Source organism: Pogona vitticeps, chromosome 4, assembly GCF_051106095.1.
Source record: "Pogona vitticeps strain Pit_001003342236 chromosome 4, PviZW2.1, whole genome shotgun sequence".
NCBI classification, from domain to species: domain Eukaryota; kingdom Metazoa; phylum Chordata; class Lepidosauria; order Squamata; family Agamidae; genus Pogona; species Pogona vitticeps.
Window position 1 is genome coordinate 82,947,145 of NC_135786.1, and position 19,167 is coordinate 82,966,311.

The 19,167-nt window shown below is 37.3% G+C and overlaps 1 protein-coding gene across 2 annotated transcripts in view; it reads left to right on the top strand.

Moving 5' to 3' along the window:
• The window catches only part of PTGFR (prostaglandin F receptor), a 46,724-nt gene that overhangs the window by 7,600 nt on the left and 19,957 nt on the right, over window positions 1-19,167 (top strand). The window contains exon 3 of one of the 2 annotated variants that reach the window (XM_078393026.1): window positions 262-15,057. The exons of the other annotated variant lie outside the window; for it this stretch is intronic. Within the exon in view, the coding sequence (XP_078249152.1) occupies window positions 262-282 (21 nt within the window). The 3' untranslated portion in view covers window positions 283-15,057. Of the gene's footprint in view, window positions 1-261; window positions 15,058-19,167 lie in introns of those variants that run through there. 2 annotated transcript variants of the gene reach the window in all.

Consider the following 19,167-nt stretch of genomic DNA (forward strand, 5'->3'; position numbering starts at 1 on the left):
TGTTCCAAATCTAGCTGCATTTATCTGAAAGCTGGAATAGAACCTGTGTGAACGTAACTGTACATGTGTTAGGGGATTGTCCTGCATAGCCATGAAGTCTCTTTTCTTAGGGCATGAATACACTGACAATAAGAACTGATGTTGAATCAGGTTTTGCATAATATAAACCAATTTAAAAAAATACTAGCTACATGATGCATCACAAAGCCTGCTTCCTTTTGACCACAAACTGAATGTGTTTTTTTCTTTTTGTTTTTGCAGGGGCTGGCAGGGGCTTTTTAATTTAACATGCTTGTGAAAGTGATTCTTTATGAATTGTTTTGGACAATGTGAACATTCCTGTCGTATTAAATACTGAATTTGTGGGCGGTCACAGGTTTCAGAAATAATACCGCTATGCTGCTATGCCACTTAAAATTTATTAAATACTGCCTTTGTGGGTGATTGCAGGCTTCCAAAGTAATGCCACTAGTGTCACTTAAAATTTATTTTAAAAGAGAGAGAGAAATGCACATATTCCAAACATATTGCCTGAAAACAAAAGAAATACTGCACAATATTGAAAGCAAATGGGAAAGAGAAGGTTTCAATCACTGGCAATGTGCCGGGATCAGCAACAATGGAAACTATGCAGTTCACACACATGCCGGTTAATGAAATGATTGAAAATCTCACGTGTAGTTTTCCTGAAGCAGTTTTAAGTTCCTACTTTACAGTATTTCAGAACAATAATTTTCAAAGTGAACGTGCACAGTGATACTAAAACCATATGACTGAAAATCAATTCAGAATTCATCAGGGCCAGCAGTGTAACTGTGCCCTCATTTTTATACACAGGGTTTCAAAAGGATCTTCAAATGAACATGATATTCAAATTAGCATGGGTTCTACAGCTACAATCCTCTTTTTCCACTTCCACAAACAGTTTGAAAGTGCACTAAGCTTATTAAAACCTGGTTGCCACACACCTCTCCTATTTATTGGGTAGCATATCTCTTGTTCTTATTACTGTTCTGGGTTAGCATTAGATTTCAGCAGAAAGAAAATAAAATATAAAAACAAGACATGCAGACTGTATTCAGTAGTTTAGTACAGTAATGTGTTTTACCTTTGGGTCTAACACTTTCAGAGAAGTATTCTTAGATAAAGATACTAGGGCGCTACAAACTCCATGTTCCACACTTATGGATGGCCTTCTCTGAATTTCAGGTGGAGCTAACTATGAAGGTTTTTAATGAATTTCCCAAAGGGCTAATTCTGGGCTATTGTCACTTTTAAAGCAAAGCTCTGTACTTGGGAAACAGGGCAACTGCTGACTCTGAGAGTGATGTAACTCCTAGGGTCTAACGGTCCCCTTTGCCAAGCCTTCAGTGCTGTCAGATGCTTGAGTCATATTTTGTATTAAAGATAAAGATAAAAAATTCTACTCTCTCAGCTGAAAGTCCTTTTTTGGGATCATTTTCAGACCATAGCCCCCCTGAAAGCTGTACATATGTTTTATCCTCTTGTCATGACATTGGATTTGCACCTCTGCTTTCCCTCCAGCATAAAATATTAGACTTTACAGATTGTAGATGATTAAACTGTGAAAATATTGAATATCAGAGTAGTCTGTTTTATGAAATCTTTTATGAATTATAGTGTTTTTCATATTTATTGGTTAGTTCTTCCTACCAAGTGCAATGTGAGGAACAGAATTAATTAAGGTAAAGGTTCCCCTTGACAATTTTGTCCAGTCATGTCTGACTAGAGGGCGGTGCTCATCTCCGTTTCCAACCCATAGAGCTAGCGCAGACAATCCTCTGGTCACATGGCCAACGTGACTAGACACAGAATGCCGTTTACCTTCCCACCAAGGTGGTACCTATTTATCTACTCGCATTTTTGCATTTTGCATGTTTTCGAACTGCTAGGTTGGCAGTAGCTGGGTTCAGCGGTTTAACCTGCAGCGCCACCACATCCCTTCACACAGAATTAATTACTGGATCTTTAATTTATCCATAGAAAATAGCTATGAGCATATCAATTAGGAGAAGAGAAAGTACGTATGTTTTAGAAACAATGACTGGTGTTGTAGCTATTTTTATTTCTCATTTCTTAATGTTTACTGTTCACCAAAGTTCCTGCAGTGATGTATAATAGAAAAGGCAAAAAGAAAGTTCTTGAAAAAGAGATTAAAACTGATTTTTAAGGAGCAGTTTTAAAAGAAAGGCTGTATGTAATCGTTTATATGAAACAGCTTCTGGATGCCCTCTGGGAACTCAGCAAAGATGTAGCCAGCCTAATTTCTTTTTTCTCGCCGTTTTACTGATGCTTTTTTTGTTACTTTTGAAATAGGTAAGCAGCTGGTGAAGACAGGCAAGCAGGTTTGCTTTCAAAGACAGTTTTGCCTTTCTAAACATGGTTGCTGTCATTTCTAGTGGCAACTTTGCTGCCTTCATCAAGCAAATTGGTTTCGTTTTTGTCAGTTTCAGACAGAATGCTCCATAAAATGCTGTATCTGAACACAGAATTGTTTCCATGGGTATTCTGTCCAAAATGACAAACAGGGGTCCTGCCACTTAAAGCAGCAACAAAACACTTCTTTGGATTATAAACCGGAATGGCAAACAGCACAAGATAATACTGACCAAAGAGAGATATTGGCATGTTGGATCATTACAGTATTATTTAACCTGCAGCTCATTATATTTTGTACCAGGTAGATGTCTTCAGAAGTGTATGATTAGTTTGTCAACTCTGTGATAAGTTTATTGTCTGCCTTAAGTAACTAATACAGTGATGCCTCGCTTAACTGTTACCTTGTTAAACGATGGAACCGCTTGATGATGAGGTGTTTGTGATTGCTTTTGCGATCACAGAACAATGTTTTAATGGGCAAAATTTGCTTCCCGACGATAGGTTCACTCCTTCGGGAACCGATTCTTCGCATTACAACAATCAAAACAGCTGATTGTCGGGTTTCAAAATGACCAACTGCTGTGTAAAATGGCTCCCCGCTGTGCTTTAGGGCAGATTTTTCGCTGCACAGGCATCGGAAAATGGCCAGCCTATGGAGGATCTTTACTGGACGCTGAGGTATTTAACCCATTGGAATGCATTGAGCGGTTTTCAATGCGTTTCAATGGGCTTTTTTATTTCGCTTGATGAGGATTTCGCTCTACAGCGGTTTCGCTGGAATGGATTATCCTTGTCAAGCAAGGCACCACTGTACATTGTTAAATAGGTTTTTAAAATTCAATACGGCATTCATAGAAATCAGTTTGACAGCTGACTATACAGCTTAGAATTATTATTTTTCCTTCTGCTGACAAAAAGTTGAAAAGCAGAACTGGATATTACAGTTTTGTTGCTCTGAGCAGTTAAAGTCAAGCAGAATAAAAACATTACCTCTAGTATGTGAACCCAGATAGTAAAAAGCTAATAGATCTCCAAGACAAACTTCACTGAAGTTCAGGTTGGACCAAAATGATGTTGGTTCAGAATGCCGTTCCATTTTTAAAGTGTCATAGTTTCTCTTTGAATCTATTTGCATGTTATTATTTGCAGTTCTTCTCATATTCGTATATATGACAACTAAGAATTGACAGACCTATTTTGCAAATCAGTTTGTGAACATTACAATCCAAAACAGACTGGTTATTTTACAAAGCTTGTCCTTACATATTTCAAATGCACACACTGCATTTCCTGTGCATGCAGTTATGGCTAAATTATTGTAGTTGGCTCTGTGTCATTGATTTCAAGAGGGTCTAATTATATTAAGAGAAAATCTTCCACTTAAGTGGTTTGCAGTGCACAATCTGCACTTTCTCTGGATGGTTAGGACAGGCATTTAGGTACATGAAACTGATAATTAGGTTATCGAGGAATGGCATTTGTGATAATGAGTATAATCACTTTAATAAAAACTGATGGGGATAGCTCTGAATGAAGCCTCATGCTCAGATCTTCAGAGGATTTGGGTTCCATGTGTACACAAAATAATTATAAAAAAAGATACACATGTACTTTAAGCAAATCAGAGTTCTCATACCATTTTCCAGTGCCATGAGAATAATGAAGTGTGGGTAAACAGTGAATATAAAATAAAAATGCAGTCAAATTATGTAGATGATCAATTCTACTGAAACACAGGAAACCTGGAGCACATCATGGAGACCAATGAAGGTTCCTGACTCAGCAGTAAATATTATTTGTTGTGATTGCTTGTTGAGGGCATGTTATAAGCACTGACTTTGAAGAATGTTCTGTCAGGAAAAGAGAATCTGCAGTCCTACAATGAAAGACGAATATTTCCATCCGCATAAAAATCAACTAAATAGCATGAAGTGGAAATAATGTTTTATTAGGCTTTTTACAAGTTTAATGACGCGTAACTGAGATATGAATTCACTCTGAAAAAAAATGCAGCTGTGTGGAGGCATATTTTCATGATGTGCAAATGTTTGTTTAAGGAAGCCATTTTAGGTGTTGCTCTGAAATACTTTGTTGCTTTACATATTATCTCACCTCAGATGACATTTGCTGAGTTTTCTTGAATGATCCAACTGTGAATGGGATGGGAAAATAGATAATCTAGTTTACTGAGTCAAAGTAAGTCATGGTCTACTTATGATGCATGAGAACACTGCATTACTGTTCATGCCTACATAGAAATAAGGTCTACTGAATTCAGTGATACTTAGTCAAAGGTAAATTTATATAGGAGTTCAGCCTTGGAGGTTTCACAAGCATAGAGAACAAATACTTCCACTTAAGAGCTATAAAAAGAAAGCATACAGTACAAGTAACCAAAATGCTTAGAAGGAAGGAGAAAACTATTTGCTATCCTACATCTGTCAGCTGGCCACAAAGAGAAAGTACACACGTTTTATTGCCTATACAGTACATTCAATGTATACAGGTGGAGTTGTTTTGCTATGTAATGTCCTCTGATAATCATGTGGGTTCAGTTTATAACTGCTCTTTTCTAGCTCATGGAGAGTAAGTGGAGATGAGGGTTATGTAGCATAATATTCTGTTCTTAAACATATTACTTAATGGTTTTGTGTAAAGAAGAACCAATGGTAAAATAAATCTCAAGTACAAGCTTTGTCTTCACGGATTGCTGCCTTGTCGTTGCGAAGGGGCTTGAGTAACTCAGAGAAGTTATGAGCTATGCTATGCAGGGAACTCAAGATGGAAAGGTCATAGTGGAGAGTTCTGACTCAATGCGATCCACCTGGAGCAGGAACTGGCAAGCCACTCTAGTATCTTTCCCAAGAAAACTCCATGGACAGAAACAAAAGGCTAAAAGATATGCTGCTGGAAGATGAGCTCCTCAGGTTGGAAGGTGTCCAACATGCTACTGAGGAAGAGCAGAGGACAAGTACAAGCAGCTCCAGAGCTAATGAAGTGGTTGGGCCAAAGCCAAAAGGACACTCAGCTGTGGACACTCCTGGAAGTGAAAGGAAAGTCCGATGCTACAAAGAAAAATACTGCATAGGAACCTGGAATGTAAGATCTAAGAACTTTGGTAAGCTGGATGTGGTCAAACAGGAGATAGCAGGAATAAACTGACATTTTGGACGTCAGTGAACTAAAATGGACGGGAATGGGCGAATTCAATTCAGACTATTATAATATCTACTACAGTCTTGTGGGCAAGAATCCTGTAGAAGAAATGGAATAGCCCTCATAGTCAACAAAAGAATGGCAAAAGTGTTACTGGGATACAATCTCAAAAATGATAGAATGATTTCAATACCAATCCAAGGCAGGCCCTCCAACATCACAGTAATCCACTTTATGCACCAGCCACCAATGCTGAAGAGGCTGAAATTCACCAATTCTATGAAAACTTACAACACCTTCTAAAACTGACACCAAAGAAAGATGTTCTTCTCATTCTAGGGGATTGGAATGCTAAAGTAGGGAGTCAAGAGATAAAAGGAACAACAAGTAAGCTTGGCCTTGGAGTCCAAAATGAAGCAGGGCAAAGGCTAATAGAGTTTTGTCAAGAGAACAAGCTGGTCATCACAAACACTCTTTTCCAACAACACAAGAGGCATGGACATCACCAGATGGGCAACACTGAAGTCAAATTGATTATATTCTCTGCAGCCAAAGATGGAAAAGCTCTATACAGTCAGCAAGAAGAAGACCTGGAGCTGATTGTGGCTCTGATATCCACTTCTCATAGCAAAATTCAAGCTTAAACTGAAGAGAGTAGGAAAAACCACTGGACTATTCAGGTATAATCTAAACCAAATCCCTTATGAATACACAGTGGAAGTGAAGAACAGATTTAAGGAACTCGATTTGGTGGACAGAGTGCCTGAAGAACTATGGATGGAGGCTTGTAACATTGTGCAGGAGGCAGAAACAAAAACTATTCCAAAGAAAAGGAAACACAAGAAAGCAAAGTGGCTGTCCAACGAGGCCTTACAAATAGCAGAGAACAGAAGGGAAACAAAATGCAAGGGAGATAGCGAAAATTACAGAAAGGGAAAAACCAGAGATCTGTTCAAGAAAATTGAAGATATTAAAGGAACATTTTGTGCAAAGATGGACATGATAAAAGACAAACATGGTAGGGATCTTACAGAAGCAGAAGACATCAAGAAGAGGTGGCAAGAATACAGAGAGGAATTATACCAGAAAGATTTGGATGCCCCGGACAACTCAGAGAGTGTGGTTGCTGACCTAGAGCCAGACATCCTGGAGAGTGAAGTCAAGTGGGCCTTAGAAAGTTTGGCTAACAACGAGGCCAGTGGAGGTGATGGCATTCCAGTTGAACTATTTAAAATCTTGAAAGGATGATACTGTTATGGTGCTACGCTCAATATGCCAGCAAGTATGGAAAACTCAGCAGTGGCCAGAGGATTGGAAAAGATCAGTCTACATCCCAATCCCAAAGAAGGGCAGTGCCAAAGAATGCTGCAACTACTGTACAATTGCACTCATTTCACATGCTAGCAAGATTATGCTCAAAATCCTACAAGGTAGGCTACAGCAGTATGTGGACCAAGAACTCCCAGAAGTACAAGATGGATTTCAAAGGGGCAGAGGAACTAGAGACCAAATTGCTAACATGCACTGGATTATGGAGAAAGCCAGAGAGTTCCAGAAAAACATCTACTTCTGCTTCATCGACTACGCAAAAGCCTTTGACTGTGTGGACCACAGCAAACCATGTTCTTAAAGAAATGGGAGTGCCTGACCACCTTATCTATCTCCTGAAAAATCTATATATGGGACAGGAAGCAACAGTTAGAAGTGGATATGGAACAGCTGATTGGTTCAAAATTAGGAAAGGAGTACGACAAGGCTGTATATTGTCTCCCTGCTTATTTAACTTATATGATCTTAACTTATATGCAGAATACATCATGCGAAAGGCAGGACTGGATGAATCCCAAGCCAGAATTAAGATAAGATTGCCAGAAGAAATATCAACAGCCTCCAATATGCAGATGATACTACACTGATGGCAGAAAGTGAGGAGGAATTAAAGAACTTAATGAGGGTGAAAGAGGAGAGCGCAAAAAAATAGTCTGAAGCTCAACATAAAAAAAACAAAACTAAGATTGTGGCCACTGGTCCCATCACCTCCTGGCAAATAGAAGGGGAAGATATGTAGGCAGTGACAAATTTTACCTTCTCGGGCTCCATGATCATTCTAGATGGTGACAGCAGCCACAAAATTAAAAGACGCCTGCTTCTTGGGAGGAACGCTATGAGAAACCTAGACAGCATCTTAAAAAGCAGAAACATCACCTTGCCGACAAAGGTCTGCATAGTCAAAGTTATGGTTTTTCCAGTAGTGATGTATGGAATTGAGAACTGGACCATGAAGAGGGCTGACCGCTGAAGAATTGATGCTTTGGAATTGTGGTGCTGGAGGAGACTCTTGAGAGTCCCCTGGACTGCAATGAGAACAAACCTATCCATTCTGAAGGAAATCAACTCTGAGTGCTCATTGGAAGGACAGATCCTGAAGCTGAGGCTCCAATACTTTGGCCATCTGATGAGAAGAGAAGACTCCCTGGAAAAGACCCTGATGTTGGAAAAGTGTGAAGGCAAGAGGAGAAGGGGACGACAGAGGACAAGATGGATGGACAGTATCACCGAAGCTACCAACATGAATTTGACCCAACTCTGGGAGGCAGTGAAAGACTGGAGGGCCTGGCATGCTCTGGTCCATGGGGTCATGAAGAGTCGGATATGACAACGACTAGACAACAACAAGCTTTGTCTATATTATGGGGAATTAGTGTGATATATATTTTTAAATTGTTTTTGATATTCTGTAAGCCGCCCAGAGTGGTAGAATATACCAGATGGGCGGGATATAAATTGAAAAAAATGAAATAAATAAATAAAATAAATATAGCCTCATTCGGATTAGTGACGGACACAGAAAATTTTCCTACCAATATGAAAGTGTATGCGGATTTATTCAAAGAAAAAAAAGTGATTCGACTGAAAGATTGTATAAAATGAAATCGATAGATCAAATGAAAGAAATATTTCAGAATATTTCATATGTACAACTAGAAAGATGGACTAAGGAATGGTTAAATAAATACAATAAAGCTAGAGAATATACAAAGTATGAACAATTTCTATTGTCATATGAGGACATTCAGATGATTGACTCAGTAAAAGGTGCAGTGAGTAAAATTTACTTACTTCTTCTGAATTTAGAGGAAGAAGAAAGTGAGAAAGAGGGATTGAAAATAGTGTGGGAGCAAGACATTGGAAAAAGAATAAATGAAGAAGAATGGAGGAAGATATGGAAAATGAGGGTGTTAAGATTTATGTCGGTAAGAATAAGGGAAATTTTTTTAAAACTTAGTTTAAGATGGTATTTAACACTGTTAAAATTAAACAAGATTAATGCCAATCATCCGAATGTCTGTTGGAAATGTGAGAAAGAAGTTGGTACATACTTTCATATGTGGTGGGAATTTGAAAAAGTGGAAAGATTTTGGAAACAAATTTTCAAAGAATTAAGCTATATTTGTGGGAAAGATATAGAATGTAATGCTGAGATTGCTTTGTTATCAATATATGAGAATGTGGAATATGACAGAATGACTAAAGAATTGATAACTAATTTATTAACAGCAGCTAGACTGATTATTGCTAGGCAATGGAAATTAAAAACAAATGCAAATTGAAGAATGGTACAAAGAAATATGGAATATAGCAATAAATGATAAATTAACTTGCAATTTAAAGATTAAGAAAGGAGAGCTAAAAAGGAATAATTTTTATGAAATATGGGGCAAATTTCTGGAATATGTGCTAATAAGGGGGAAAGGGAAAGCTCCAAATCAAGAATCTATACAGTTTTGGAGAAGAGGACAATAAAAGAAGAAGAAGAAGATGGCAAGAGGTCCCTTATATGGTGGTGGGGAACACAGTTATTGTACTTGAGTTTATATGTTTCATATATATGTTTTTGTTTATGTTATAGTTATAGAAAATAAAAAAAATTAAAAATAAAATAAAATAAATATAGCCTATAAGAAATTACTCAGCAACATGCATTGTGTACAAGAAAGGAAATGTGCATATGGCATGTGCATTACAACAAAGCAAGACAAATTGGATCTTTTGATATTTTTTTAATGGTAAAAGTAGCTTTCGGATAGGGCAGCTATAGACTGAAATTATTCAAGGAATAATTTATTCTGTAAGTGCTCTTGTATCTTCTTACAGAGATCATCAGAGCAGAGCAGGAGACTGCTGTTGCTATGTTCACTCTCAATGATCACAGCACTGATGTTTTGAATACTTCCTCCTTAACCACAAGGGTGCTGCACATTCACTATGATTTGCAAATGAAAGCTGAGTCTATGGATTCCAAACAGATGTTTTCTGGTTATGATAAAAATTCTTTGTGGACCATTATGTAGTCTGCCAAGCTCACATCTGCTTTCTGGGCTTTAAAACAAAGAGAAATGAATTTCCAAACCATGTTCTATGAACCAAATATCATATATCAGTATTCTTATTTATATATTGGTTTTATGAAATTTATCTATGATGTGATTAAATAATCTAATATTCCTTTATGTTAACTGATGTCAAGGAGGATGGTATCATTGTTCTAATTTGTATCTGCCTAGTGGTAGAATAAAATGCTTCAATTAAGATGCAGCCTAATCCATATACATCTGTAATCTAAACAGATTAATATGAGTGTTTTGTTGAAATTAGTGTGACTGCCAAGTAAAGGTGTTTCAAAGACAATTTATATGCTGATTCATGGGGTTTGTTCCTTGATAATGTGGATCTATAAGGCACATCAGCTGCTCTCGTTCAAGTACATGGACTCTAGTATGTAATTATATGAGGTGTGATAGTGTAATGAAAAATGTGATATATATCAATCCTTAGTAGAAAGATAAAGTAAGCAATAACAAATTCTATGTTTGCCAATGATAATCTCTTTAAATATCAGTTTGTTCACTTGTATTTTAAAGGTGTATAGCAAGAGTTATAGGCTGAAATCTTCTTGCTTAATGTAGTACATTGCATTAGAGTAGACTGAATCCAAGGGGATTTGATGAGTCATCTCCCCCATAAATTTCATTGATTCAAATGGACCTATTCTACCTGCAACGTATGTAAGCATAGTAAATCATAACTAGAGTATGCCCTTTGAATCAATGGAACTTACAAAGGAGGTGACTCAACCAATCACCACTGATTCAGTGGGCCTACTCTAGTACAATTTACTGCACTAGGCAACAGGATTTTGGCCACAGATTAGCTGTATGAAAACTAAAACAGCTTCTCTGCTGATTGAACATTACACATTGATGGATTACTGTATTTTCCATGTATAAGACCCCTACTTTTCTAACCCAGAATTTTTTTGCAAGAAAGTGGAGGGGGAAGGCAGAGATCAAAGTGCATGATTTGATGATTTCTGCTTTCCCCCTCTATTTTCTTGTGAAGAAAGTGGAGGGGAAAAGCAGGGATCAATGCGCTTTGATCCCTCCTTCCTTTCATGTATAAGAATTCATGTATAAATTTTCCATCTAAATATTTTAGAGAAAAGTATCATCTTATACACAGAAAAATGTGGTATATGGCAGTGGATGACTTTCCCATATCAGCAGTGAAAAACACCCATGCTGGTGTGGAAACATTCCACTAATGGACGCTACATGCTGAACTCTTTTGCATATGCATTACAAACCAAGTATGAATTTGGTGCCATAATTAACTTCATATTCTAATGTGTTTGGAAGTCAAAATCTTGTATTTATTTTGAGGAAAAAACTATTAGGAACTGCTAACAATGGTTATTTGCTGAGCTTTTTCCTCCTCTTAGGGCATGTAATTTGGGCATGTAATTCATTTGCTGTGAAGATATGGTCTGTTCTTTCTAGCTTGGGTTTATGTACTTCTAGATTTGTGTCACAGTCCTGTAATCCTCTGCAGGTGGAAGGGCTGCAGCGTTCGCTTCAACCTTTTTAATCTGGAAGAGCTAAGCCCTTCATAGAGAGCTTGCATACAAAAGAACGTAAGTAGCATAGTCATTCATTTAGAAAAGGTAGTGTGCCTTCTACCTACAAAGAATTCCCTTGATAAAGAAAAAGTTATTTTGATTGATTAGAACAGTGGTTGTTAACCGGTAGTCCTTGGATCCCTGGGGGGCCATGATGCACACGGTGAGAAAAAAAAATGAATGACATTGAGTGGCTGAGATAGCATGTGATATTTCTTGCTACTGCACAGTCAGAAGCCGCAGGAATTGAGAGTCTGAGTCAGTCAGTGTCAGTGTGAGTGAGCGTTCAGACAGAGTTCATGATCGTTTTTTTTCAATTTCTGCTGGTAAAATCATTTGGTTATTGTTGGGTAAAGTGACTTTCGATATTGCAGTGAATTTTGTAACAAATTTAGACTGAGCCTCAGAATAGATTGCTGTCTGAATTTGAAACATAAAAGGACTGATGATGTTGATGAGGGTGCATCCTGTTCAAACGAAACGAAACTTATTCCAGTCATCTTAAGAAGTGTCACCATTATGGCAAGGAATATCTGTCAATTGGCTTCACATTGGCTTCCTGAAGACAAGCAACTACCACAGTGTGTGTTGTTTTATGAAATATTGTCCAATGGGGCCATGAAACCATCAAGATTGTGAAGACAGCTTGATACTAAACATAAAGAAGATGCCACAAAGAGCATCAGCTTTTTTAAAAGTAAGGAGCATGAGTTTCAGGAAAATAAGAAAATGGCAAAAAAGACTGCAGCTGGTTGCAGCAATGAAAATGTAGTGAGGGCCTCATCTGAAGTTTCTCAACTAATAGCAAAACTGGAAAACGGCACACTATAGTTAAAGGACTTATATTGCCTGCTGCAAAAATCATGATTTCTGCCAAGGACCTTTCCTTAATACCGTTCTCAAATGACACAGTTAAGAAAGAAATCGATGGTTTGTCAACTAATATCAAGGAACAATTATTAGAAAGAATTTGTATGTCCCCTTACTTTATACTGCAATTGGATGAAAGCACAGACATAACAAAGCAACCTTACTGTGTCATGAGAGAAATGTTTTTGAAGATATACTGTTTGTCTCCTCATTGGTACACACTATAGCTTAATTTTAACAGTTTAAATGAGTTTGTAACATTTCACGACATGGATTGGTTGAAATGTGTTTGAATTAGTATAGACGGGGCACGAGCAATGTCTGGAAAGCTTATGGATTAATGAAATTATACCATTGGTGACTTGGTACCACTGCTGTATACATAGGGAAGCTCTTGTTGCTAAGAAGATACAAGAAAAACTGAAGCAGACCTTTAATAAATCAGTCAAAATGATCAGTTTTTTGAACAGCTTTGCAAATATATGGGGAGTGAACACCACCAACTTTTGATACACAAGTTTGTTGGCTATCATGAGGTAAAGTTTTGTCTCATTTTGGGGAATTGAGAGACGGGATAAGATTATTCCTCATGAAGAAGCAATTTCACCTCGTTTGACAGATTTTTCCTAGTTAGTCAAATTAGCATATCTGTCAGATATCTTTACCCATATATATGCTCAATTTAAATCTTCAAGGAGAAAAGGTTACAATTTTTCAAGAAGAAGACAAGATTGAAGCAATGATCAAAAAGTTGGAATTTTGGCATCTATTATTTTATTTATTTTATTTTTATTTATTTGATTTATACCCCGCCTATCTGGTCTACTCGACCACTCTAGATCATCATCAGCATAGGCATCATCACCTATCAAACTGAAACTATGTGACATTTCCAAACCTCACAAATTTTCTTGGTTCCATCAATGAAGAGTTGTCTAAGTAGGACACATCACTTATCGCACAACATTTGAAAGATTTGCAGCATAGTTTCCATGAATATTTTCCTGTTTCTGATGCAAACAAAAACTGGATTAGAGATCCCTTTTCAGTTAATGTGTATGTACTAGAGGGGCTCACGGCAGCAGAGAAAGACAAACTCATAGTAATATCCACAGATGGTGCTCTGAAATTGTAGTTCAATGAACAGTCCCTTCCAAATTTCTAGTCTCCCCGACAAGCAGATTTTCCAGAATTATTGAAGATGGCTATGAAAGCATTGATGCCTTTTGGAATGACATACTTCTGTGAAAAAATCATTCTCTGCTCTTTCTCATCTTAAAGATAAGTATAGAAAACACTGGAAAAACAAGGAGTCAGAACTCAGAATACAGGTTTTAGTTATTAAGCCTGATATAACAAGATTTGTAAGTGAAAAGCAGCACCAGCCTTTTCATTAATTATAATTATACAAATATAATATATTCCCTTTTTTCCCCACGCAACTTGTGCTTAATAAGGTAGACATTATTTGTACCAATTATATTCATGTCATTTTCTAGCTTTCATTTTCATGTTATGTTTTGTATAGTTGTGTCATATTAATGATTTTGTAACTTAGATCTCTGAATGTATAATAAAGAATGAGATGAAATTAATGATTTTAAGTGCTTTAATTTCGGTTTCTCAAGCAAGAATTAAATACGATTATTATTATTATTATTATTATTATTGTTGTTGTTGTTGTTGTTGTTGTTGTTGTTGTTGTTATTTTGTAGGTGGTGTAGTAGTAGTAGTAGTAGTAGTAGTAGTAGTAGTAGTAGTAGTAGTAGTAGTAGTAGTAGTAGTAAAGGGGGTCCATGGTAATAAAAAGATTAAGAACTGCTGACTTAGAACATGTCATTCCATCTTGTTCCCTTTGGATTTCATGAAGCAATTGTTAATTTATATTCCATCTGAATAGTTTTAAAATAATACACACAATGTCCATGTTTGCAACAGCTATGTTTTTTTCTCCAAATACTGGGGTTCCTCATTCATTTTTCTTTCCCATTCATTTGTTAAAACACTTATATTTCACAATCCTTCTTACTTCGTCTGAGTTATTTATTGTTGGGGCCACTGAGCCAGAGAGATTGGGGAGCTCTATGAATAATATTTAGGATTTCTCCCCTTTTCTATGTGTTTTAGTCTAAAAACAAAATTAAGAGGAACAAAATGCCCCAAGGCCATGAATTGTGAACATTTCTATCCTTTAAAATCTTGAGTAGAAAATATGATCAGTGGGAAAAATAATGTTCTCGTTATATCCTTTTCTTATCTGTTAACTCTGAAGTGGCCCAAGAGCTCTTGTGTACCAGAAGTTGTTTAGTCTGGATCACTAAAGGAGAGAGAGAAGCAGAATAATATGTTGGTGGGTAGAATGTATCAGAGGAGAATCTTATTCCAGCTATTCAAGGTATCTCTTTTGTATGATGACCTTTTTCAAAAGGTAAAAAAAAAGTCCCATTGATTCGAGATGAACACCCTCCCCCTGTCATTGTTCTGACCTTTTCTGCTGTACAATTCAGATTAATACATCTCACAAGAACCTAATTAGATGTCAGCTGTGGAAAGTGAACTACTACTTCTTCAACTTCTACTTTAACGAAGGGAGACAATCTTTTCTGTCAATACTCGGCGGGATCTCACACGTTCTTCTTTTGCTTTTAAAAAGATTACTATCACCCATGTACTCTTATTACTTTTTCACGCCTGTTTCCAAAGAAAAGAAAATAAGAAATGATCCCATTAGTTGCTGGCAAGCACTGCCAACTTCATTTGGAAGTTAGAAGAGGATGATAAATTGAACTTGATCAGGCATTTTATGGAATGTATGCCCTAATATACAAATAAATCAGTTAAAACTATTATTTACCAATTATTTAATGCCCTAATGTACAAAGAAATCTGTTAAAACTATTATTTACAAATTATTTAATTATTTTATGCCCTAATATACAAATAAATATGTTAAAATAATTATTTACCAATTATGTAATCATTTAATGCCCTAATACACAAAGAAATCTGTTAAAATTATTATTTACTGATTATTTAATAATTGTGTGATTTATGTATGGTCCAGGCATGTCGGTAATACAGATTAATAAGAATTTAATTTAATTTTGATTTATGATTACAATTTATGTAGTTTTGATAATAATTTATGGAAATCTGAAATTGAATTTGGGGGAAAAAATGAAACGCATGGATCCACACATCTCTAAGTCAATAGCTACTCATCCAGTGGTTTATGACCAGTTACCGTTACTCATCTTGTGAGCTAGTAGAAATTAATGATTTTGAAATGCAGTGTCTCCCCACTCCTCCTTCTAGGCTACAAATTATATATGTATAGGTAGGTAGATTACTAAATTGTCATGTAGATTATTGGGTTTTGTTTCCTTATTTGCAAGGATGATATGATCATTCTGTAATTTCACTGTGAGTCTTTGTGTTTGATTCTGTGCATATAGAATAAAACACTAATTTAGAATATTTTACTAAAATAAGAATATTTGAGAGGTCTAGATGGGTATACTACTTCTCACTGAAAATCTAAAACTAAGTGTTTTTCCTGAATAGAATAGAGCCATTGGACCAGTGGGATTTTACATATGTCAGCCATCAAATTCATTCAATAGGCCTGCTGCAGTTAGAACTCAAAAATTGGGTTTAGCCCTGTAGGATTAAAAGGTCCTTAAATTTGGATGGATCATACATTCATATTCTGAAAAAGAAAAGAAAAAGATTGGCATCCATGTAGATGAGTTCTCATGATCACATTAGGTCTATGATCTATGAACAGGATCTATCACATACTTTGCACATGAAACCACCTTTAAAGTTTTTTTATTATCACATTTTATGTGTAGTTTTGAAATTGAATTTGACCTCATTTTACAGTATTTGAATTTTTATCTTCCCCATATTATACATGGCTGGGTAGCACAATAACTTGGAGCACTGGGAGTATGGTCCTGCATTGTTCTTCTCCAGAGAAAGGCCAGTAGTTGTTGTTGTTTTTAGCAAAATGCGGGGTCCCAGAGTACTATCAGCAAGAGGAATGGTAAAGTACTTCTGATTACTTGATATATGGAAATTCTGATAGGGGTTACTTTTGCTATTTGTTATCTTGATGCAATTTCCTGTTACTCCCCAGCCACTGAAATTCATTAATACAGTACTTCCAAACCAGAGCTTGGAAGTAACTGTAGCTTGTGTGATTGGGAGGGACATTTCTGGGCTTGGGTGAGTCTCAGTCTCTCAAGTACTAAACAATTGTTCCTTTCTGCCTCTGAATTCAAAAAGAGCCCCGCCTCTCTGCTGAATTTTCATTTCCCTCTTTTTAGTCTGTTGAAGTCAATTATATTTTCGTTCCCTGTTGATCTGTTCACATTGTAAGTAACGGCACGATTTTATTGTTTCTTCTACAAATGTCACAGAGGGAGTTATTGATACTTTAAATGCCAGCTAATGAGAAAGGGGTGTTCTCTGGGAAACCGGTAGTTATCCTCTTCTGTGTGCCTGTGTACTTCTACTGTGTAGCAAAAGGAATTTTAGCAGGAATTCAAAATTCTGCAACAGTAACTAGTTCCAAACAACTTGTCTCCTGTAATTAGTTCCCTGAAGCAGTTACTTAGCTATAACTAAGTACCGTTAAAATTAAGGAGTATCTTCTCTATAGTATAATTTTATTGGAGGAGGACTGTCATGTGGTTCAAGTGCTAGGTTACACTGTGCTTCCTCTTCTCTCATGGTGTTCAGATACTACTTTTCTTTCCTACAGAATTCCCAGAACAAAGGAAGTCTGCTGCCCCTTTATGTTTTTAAACTGACTTATTTTAATGTTTTTTTTAAAAAAATATTATGGGCCTTGAGTGGGCAATACTGTGCCTTTCCCTGTCTGTTAGTGTAACCTATGTCAGAACTAGCTGGTTAGAGAGAGGACTATTAAAAGCTCCATGGAGAAAAGGTGGAAGGTAAATATAATAAATAAACTTTAGGTGATCAGCAAATCTACCCCTTGCAAAAGGAGGGGATGAAGTCACACTGTGCAGAATTTTTAAGAAATCGACATCGGACAGGTGGTTGTTTGCAGAAAGCAACCGTGTTTGCACTACTTTTTAAACTACAATGGTGCCTTGACTTACAAACGCCCTGACCTACGAACATTTTGTCTTATAAACAGCTCTGGCCGCAAAATTTTGCTTTGACTTGGGGCCGGAGCTTTGACCTGCAAATGGAAAAAGGCAGGGGGAAAAGGCGGGAAATTAAAAAAACCTAACCGTTGGTGGCGAAGAGGCTGCTTCTTTGTAGCTCTTTCGTCCCAACGGTTAAGGAAAGAGAGACTCAGCCTCCCAGGTTTCCAGCGCTGCCGCCAGTTGCCGCCTTCGGAGGCCTCCTGGGGCTTCCCTGCCACCATGGGAGACCTCCCAGGGGTCCCCTGCCAGTGCCAATCACTTCCTTCAGGCTTTCCCGTGGGGTAGACCGGGCCTACCCCCCCAGGAAAGCCTGAAGGCGGTGACTGGTGGCAGCGGGGGACCCCTAGGAGGTCACCCATGGTGGTGGGGAAGCCCTGGGAGGCCCCCAAAGGCTGCATTTGGCAGGGGCAGGGGACCCCCCGGGAGGTGTCCCATGGTGGCGGGGAAGGCTTCGGACCGGTAAGGTGCTTTTTTTGTTTTAAAAAAGTTGTTCTGGGTGGGTTTTCGAGGGTAGATGTGGGCTGGGGGGTATGTTTCTGTGCTTTGTTGTTTGTTTTTTGGTGATTTTTTTTGCAGTCCCAGCGTGGGATTTGCAGTGTTTTATTTTTATTTGGGGGGTATCTTTTTCTTTGGCCGGAATGGATTAATTGGTTTTCAATGCATTCCTATGGGAAATGGTGCTTTGACTTACAAATGTTTTGATTTACGGCCACTGTTCCAGTACGGATTAAGTTCGTAAATCAAGGCACCACTATAGTTAGTTACAGAGTAGTATGGATATTAGTTCCCCCAGCTCCAGCATCTGCATACGTATATCTAATGATAATTGGCAATTATGCATTGCATTTGGTTTAATCTAAGTACTGTATAAGTTGGATCCTTCGATCTTGAGACTGAGACCCTTCTTTCCATCCTGCCTTTCTTCATAAGTGTTTTGTGTGGTGACAGTAGAGAAGAGTCTCTGCGTGGTTCCAAGGTGATGCAAATCCTTCTCAAATTCCCTTTCAGAGCATACCTCTGCTGGCTTGCAAATATCTTTCTAAACAAGTGGGGCATTGGCAATTAAACTGGGTGCTGTACTTTTTGTTTTTCAAAGGATTTGCTTTTGATCACTTTCAACCCTCATGCAAGAGGATTGAAAAAAATCATTGAATAAATTGTGGCACATTTTCTCATTCTAGCTAGACTTCCAAAGAATTGAGGGACAAGGTTAGGGTTTCTTGAACCCCATGAAAATTACAGTGTGCCCTCATCAAAGAGGCAAATATGGGGACAACTAGAAAACACATTGTTAATGTGGTATGTACAGTATATTGTTTAAAACATTACATTGGCTGGGGCAAAAATGTGACTTGAAGAGTCTAAAATGACCCATGATCATGCATGAAGATTAAAATTGCTAATTTTCATTGTTTCAAACATTCTTAGCATTTCATGTTCTTAATGAGAGCTTGCTTATTTCTGCTATTATCAGCAAAATCAATCCACTTTGGGGAGGTGGAGAGAAAGGATATAAATAAAGACTTATCAGTAGAATTCCACTTGTTGAACTATTTATTGGAGGAGTTTAAAAAATCAGCTTTTTCCTGCTGGTTATTTCAA